This window comes from Rhinichthys klamathensis, unplaced genomic scaffold (assembly GCF_029890125.1).
Source record: "Rhinichthys klamathensis goyatoka isolate OS25496 unplaced genomic scaffold, OSU_Roscu_1.1 h1tg000093l_1, whole genome shotgun sequence".
In the NCBI taxonomy this organism is placed as follows: domain Eukaryota; kingdom Metazoa; phylum Chordata; class Actinopteri; order Cypriniformes; family Leuciscidae; genus Rhinichthys; species Rhinichthys klamathensis.
In genome coordinates this window covers 274,881-281,659 of record NW_026606632.1, presented here as the reverse complement: position 1 = coordinate 281,659, position 6,779 = coordinate 274,881, and the positions used below count along the sequence as shown (strand labels likewise).

General features: G+C 39.3%; 1 protein-coding gene across 1 annotated transcript; it reads left to right on the top strand.

Annotated features, from left to right (window-relative positions):
* Positions 1 to 3,916: 3,916 nt before the first annotated feature.
* Positions 3,917 to 5,933, top strand: kbtbd7 (kelch repeat and BTB (POZ) domain containing 7). Its single transcript, XM_056252188.1, has one exon. It carries the CDS (start codon positions 4,020 to 4,022, stop codon positions 5,898 to 5,900), a length of 1,881 nt encoding a protein of 626 aa, XP_056108163.1. The 5' UTR covers positions 3,917 to 4,019; the 3' UTR covers positions 5,901 to 5,933.
* The last annotated feature ends 846 nt before the right edge of the window (positions 5,934 to 6,779 follow it).

The window sequence follows — 6,779 nt, the reverse complement described above, 5'->3', positions numbered from 1 at the left end:
AGAATGTGTACTTAACGGCTTTAGTGGGGGAAAGAACTACAATGAAGCATTGCGAACAACATAAACAAATTGAAACCGATGGAGAAATATAAAACTACTCATTTACAAATGTTGATTATAATATAAAAGCTATATATTTTAAGTTTACTGAAAAATAAGCATTTTCATTCAAATATTTTTAGTATTTTGAGAGCTTTTGATCGATTTGATTACGCCATTCACTTCATGGGTGTGTGTTTAGCTAAGAAGATCTTTTGGCGTATGTTGCTTTTTTTCGGTGTTATTTTCTGTACAGCATCATAGGTAATTTTTCACCAGGAATTCCAGTGTTAAACATGATTATTTTAAAAATAAGCTGAAATAATGTGGGCTGAGGTCTTCAGCAAAAGCAAATACCATCGATTAACAACCTCGTAGCTCACAGTTGGTCTGTCTTTAAAGGTTTATAAGTTACCATTTAAAATCAATTTCCTTATGGAGAAAATGAACGGTGTTTTTACTTCTGGAACCCAACTGTTGCACTCTATTATCAGAAAATTATTTGAAAAAAACTCCACAAGTTTGTATAAAACCGTAGTTAATTTTATTCAGTATAATTGAGTGAAGTGAGATGACACTATGTGTAGCCAAGTATGGTGTCCCATATGCTCTGCATTTCACCCATCCAAGTGCACACACACAACAGTGAATATTGAACACACACACACACCGTGAACCAACACCAGGAGCAGTGTGCGGCTTCTTTTTTATTTTTTTGCTGGCCCAGTGAGCAATTGGGATAGGTGCCTTGCTCAAGGGCACCTCAGTTGTGGGTAATGAGAGTGCTGTTCATTCACACTACATATACTGCCAGTGCTGAGACTCAAACCCACAACCTTTGGGTTACAAGTCCAACTCTCTAACCATTAGGCCACAACTAATTTGAGAATGATCCAAATTTTCGTTGTGGCCTCAGACTTTTGGACCCCATTGTACATATTCACTAGTATAGTTTTAATGATTCAGTTCATTTTCAAATACACACTTCATGAAACTATTCTTCCTGTTACCAATCAAACTGATTCAATTCACTCTTCTGTCATTACATCAAACACTCATACATAAATGCACATTGCATTTACTCACGTGTTGTTGTTTTGATGATAAAAAGGTCATAACTGTGTCTTTCTCAGTCAGTGTTGTAAGCACTAGCTTTTAATGTGTTCAGGCAAAACTGCAGTGCTGCTTTATTTTGGCCAGGCAGTGTATAAGATCTCAAAACCAGAAAGTGCAGAAGACACACTTTCAATTGCAATTGATAGTGTGCATATTATTATGAAAGTACTGTTTTCTAAAACACTCAATATAGGTTATATAAAAGTTATTATAATTTCTATACAACTTCTAAATTTAATTTCCTTTCCCTGGCATGGCAAATTAAGTCATTCTTAAAATATATTAAGACTCTGAATGATTGAAATAAATGAATGAATACATTGAAATTACTGTTTCAATAGTAGAGCAACAGGACATAAAACATATTAACATGATTTTATTATTTTAAAAAAACATTTATATGTGAAGTTGTATTTATTTTTACAACTTTGTTGCCCTGGCAATGTAACACCTACTGTAAAACTGGACAGAAGAAAAAGAAAAAAAACAGAACAGAAAAAAAAAAATTCGCTGGAGCTTGGGAGAGAGAGAAAAAGCAAATTCATGTAGATACACTTTTGTTGACACATTTTTTTCAGGTTAAATAAATACTGTGTGGTGACCCACAAATAAGAGACATTCACTAAGGAACTATGCCTTTAAGGGAAACCAAAATAGAGTTCCGGTTAACGTTGTGTTGTTGTGTCGATCTCACTGCTGTACAGTTCTGATATATTCAAGTGGAGAGTAAAGCTGACTCGACGCATCTCCGTCTCTTGTCTCCTCATTTATTGCACTCCACAACTCATTACTTTTATTATCAAAAAAGAAAGAAAGAAAGAAAGAAAGAAAGAAAGAAAGAAAGAAAGTAAAAAAACAACAACAACAACCAATACAATTCTATTTTGTGCAGCAAAACCCAAAATGTTAACACTCCTGTCTATAGGGGTCAACTCAGAGTGTTAAAAACTAACACTGAAGCAATGTTGCAGTTAATATGTTAATTAAGGTATTAATAAATAGATGATTGACCATTAGATGATGATTGTTGTGTATTGATGATGACATAATGATCACATAGTCTCTTGATTCATTGATCTCATGTGTAGTGAAACTTTTTGTTGATTATCACCATTGTTGAGATTCATATGCTGATTCTTGATGTAGGTATGTCTGAATGACAAAGTAGCTCAAATTGCTGTGGAACCACAGGACTGCTTTAATCAGTAATATAAAATTAAAGGCACAGTATGTATGTTTTGGCGCTGGAGGTCATTTATTCAAAACAATAACAAAGGCGTAGCTTGATGATGCCGTGAATGAGCGTGGAATCAGGAGTTGACGTCTTCACCTCCACAGCAATCCGACGGGACTTCATGTTCATGATTGAGCTAATGTATTAAAGTTTTATTAAAGTTACTGTGGTATGAACCCGGGCTGGGCCGAGAGCCTGGGACAATTTACCTTGCTGTTATTATTATGCTTATATGCTCCTTTTTTGTTGTTGTTTGTTGATTTTACGTTAATAATTACGTTTAACGTTTGTGTTAGATATCAAAGAATGAGGAGGTGAAAGGGAAGCTCCTTTTGGTGATGAAAAGAAGTCATCAAAAGCCCATTCATTATTCCAGATATGAATCTAGCACAAGCACAAGCAAGCCTTGCATTGAGGACCAGAAGTGTTTGCAGTGTTTGCTCTGCTTGGAGACCCAAAATCTTTAGATTTAGAATGTTTAACAATATATGTGTGAATGGTTCACTCAGTATATACAGAGATATAACAAAATTTGAGATGCGAACAGCAGGTGATATTGTCCTAAACCCTTCTCTTTTAAGTGTTGTATGTGTGGGGTGCAGACAACATAAACACACTGCTTGCAGAGATCATCGTCTTGTTTCTGCTGAGTTCTCAGCTAGCTGTTTGTTTGTTTGTTTTGTTTCTTTTTATTCTTCTCTTTTCTTCCTGGCATTGAAATGAGCAGCATAATGAGATCCCAGCGACATCAGCATGCTTGCATTACATATAATATTGGAATTGTGAATTTAATCTGCGATATAATATTGTCCTGCACAGGCTACCATGTTAATGTAATCAAATTGGCTGACAACTGTAGCCTATTGTGTTAAGAAAATGAAAATAAGAAATCCTTCTTAAATGCAGTCCTTCTTAATGAAATATAGGCTATACATAGCCTATATAAAATTAATTCGATTTTTTTAATCTACAGTTGTCATAAATTATAGGCTTCTTTAATCTGTCAAATTGTCAATAAGACAAATTGCTATTTTAAAACACATATATAATATTTGAAACTAAATCTTATATGTTGAGGCTATTATTCTGAACAAAGCTTTAGCAGGCCAACCAAACTTAATACAGAGCGCTGAGAATGACTAGCCCACGTCTCAAGTCCTAGTGAGCTGCCTAGAAAGGTTGTGGGTTTCATAGCCGTAGGCAGCATTTTTCGCAACACTGGCTTACGCTGCCTATAAATGCTGTCTATGTAGGAAGCTCAACATGCTTGGAGACACAGCCGATGTGACCAATCAGCGCCGTGTGTTACAGCTCAGCGGTAGCAAGCTTGAGTGAGACATGCTTCGTCGATGTCTCAAGATCAAAAGCCGAACGAAATGAAATTAAAAGGGGACGGACATCACCGCTGCCGATAGTTTAACCAGAAAAGCATTTCGTACAGTCAAAAAGGACCGCGTTTCATTCATGAAACATGGCTACATTGTCAGGCAACAGAGAAGCGGTGCATGCAGCTCATAGTCATCATAGCTCGTTGTTTTCATGACACTAACAGCAGAGCTGAGTGAGTTTTAATGCCGCTTCCGCTCACTGACGGGATTTAGTTGCGTTAGGACGGAGAAAACGGGACAATATGGCTTCGGTGAACTGTTTCTGTGGTCCGGAGGAGCTCGAGGACACGAATCACGCTTCAAGTTTGATGAAAGAGCTGAAATTGTTCTACGACTCGCAGTTGTTAGTCGACGTGACTATCGAAGTGGAGTCTGACCCGGAGTCAGAGGACCGAAGCGTTTCTTCGGGGTGTTGCTCCTCTCGCGCTGGGAAAGTTTTCCAGTGCAACCGAAATATACTGGCAGCAGCGAGCCCTTATTTCAAGAGCATGTTTACAGGAGGACTGTACGAGAGCACGCAGAGAAACGTCACCATTCACGAAGTGGACGCCGATTCAATGGCTGTCATTATTGATTACTGTTACACTGGCAAAGTGTCAATCACTGAGGGCAACGTGCAGAGGCTTTATGCATCTGCAAACATGCTCCAGCTGGAGTATATTCGGCAAGCTTGTGCTAACTTCATGACAAGAAGGCTGGACCTTTCTAACTGTGCAGGGATTTTGAAGTTCGCCGACACCTTTGACAATCTGGAGTTGAAGAGCAAGGCTCAAGCGTTTATTGCGAAGAACTTTGTCCAGCTCAGTACCAGTGTGCGAGAGCTTTGTGAGCTGGACCTGAAGCAGATTAAAGAGATCCTCACACTGGATTCTCTGGATGTGGACTGCGAACTGAAAGTGTGCTCGTTTGCAATACAGTGGATTGAGAATAATTTGCATGTGGATGCAGAAGTTGCACTGCAGGTCCTCAGATGCGTGCGGTGGTCTTTGTTTTCCGAGAAAGACAGGGTTTATCTAGATGGCCTTAAATCAAAGCCTTTTATAAAGAAACATCTTTTGGATGTTTTAGATGGGGCTGCCGATGAGCAGAGCGCCAAGATTTCAAAGGGTGTACATGCTGCCAAACAAAGAATTGGCAAGAGTGCAAAAGAAATGGTGCTTTTTTTTGGACGGCCAAATGAGCCTTTCATGTGCTATGATCCCTACACGGAGGACATCTTTTCAATGGCGTCCCCGGTCATTAACCTCACCAATCAGAACTTCAAACACTCTCCCATGGAGACATTTTTGGTCTGCTCCACACTGGATAACAATCTGTATCTCGCATCACAGCTGTCCAAGCACTTTTGGGTCTACAATCCCTTGTTAAATTGTTGGCAGGAGCTTGCGGAACGACTTCTCAGAAGAATGCACTCGTACATCGGCTACCTCAACGGGCACCTGTACATTTTGGGTGGCAGAGACCCGGTATCGGATGCCAGACTCAAGGAAGTAGAATGCTATAGCATTCAAAGGAACCAGTGGGTTTTTGTGGCCCCTTTGCCTCATTCTTTGGGAAAGATGCAGGTTGTGACGGTAAACGAGCGGCTTTATGTGGTAAACAAGAGAAGGATGCTCAGCTACGAGCCGAAGAAAAACCACTGGCTCCAGCGGGGCTCTCTGAAACGCAGTAAACTCCACAAAGCCTGTGTTTTCCAGGAGCAGATTATCTGTTTGTGCGATATCCCTGTGGTCAAAGCGTATAATCCTGCTCGGGGAGAATGGAGGCGGATCGGAGACATTCCTATTGACAGCAGTGCTCTCAACTACCAAGTTGTGCAACACGACAGCAAACTGCTGCTTCTAACTATTGCAATAGTGCATCACAACAAAAACAGGCTTATTATACATGAATATGATCCCACTATGGACTCGTGGAAAAATGTAGCCACCATGTTTGGTTCCTCCTTCGGATCCATAAGCCTCTCCACCCGGGTATATACTGCATGCCTGGGGTCCGGTCATAATTTCATCTCGGAGGAGGATGACGACAGCGGCTCCAGTGCTGACTGGGACTTCGATGGATTGACGGATGCAGACTCGGACTCCGGCAGCTCAAGCTCCTTTTCAGATGAGAACTGGTAGTCTTTGCAGTTCTCACAGTAACTACACTCAAAAAAAAAATACAGGGTTGTTTTAACCCAAATTTAGGTCAAATATGTAATTTAAGTAACCTGATGGCTCGGTTTGTCCATATTTGATCCAAATTTGATCCAGCATTTTTTTTAGAGTGTAGTGTCAAACTTGGAAGTGTGCATAACAGAGCCAAATGTAAACATGCAAAGTATTTTGAGATACAGGTGTTTAAATTATTAGCCTGGTTTGAAGTGGCTCACGCCACAGCGGCCGGGCAAAACCTACTTGAAATTCATGCTGTTTGTACTATGAGTATTAAACAACGGCTTACCTTTATGTTATATGGCCAGTGAATGATACATTGTCTCAGGTTTATGATAAGTTACAATGAATTGTTAGTATTTTGACTCTGCCAGCCTTTGGAGGTTAGTAAACAAAGAGCAGTGTTACGCTGAAATCTTGAACAGGGTACAGTCAGGCTAACAGGCCCTATTAATGGGATAGTTCAGGTAGCCATTGATTTCCATGGTATTTTTTTCCTACCTACTATGGAAAATCAATGGCTACGTCAACCAGTATTCTTTAAAATAGCTTTGTTTGTGTTCAACAGGTTCCAGGTTTGGAACAACATGAGGGTGATTTAATTTTGAAAACATTTTCATTTTTGGGTGAACTATCCCAAAAAGGTCCCAAAGTCATGATCAGAAAAATACTTAATATTTTTATTGAAGATTGATGGGGCGATTAATGTGAAAGGTGTGATAAGGTTTGTTTTGATTAAAACTCCTTCAAATATAAAGTACTTGTAATGATTTAGGGGGCAAAGTTATTGGTACAATTTTTTATACACTTGTGATAGCAAGATGAGATACAGTGTTCAAATGAACC

What these genes read in the sequence shown, in the direction of transcription:
- kbtbd7 (XM_056252188.1), top strand. Translation starts at nt 4,020, where the DNA reads ATGGCTTCGGTGAACTGTTTCTGTGGTCCGGAGGAGCTCGAGGACACG.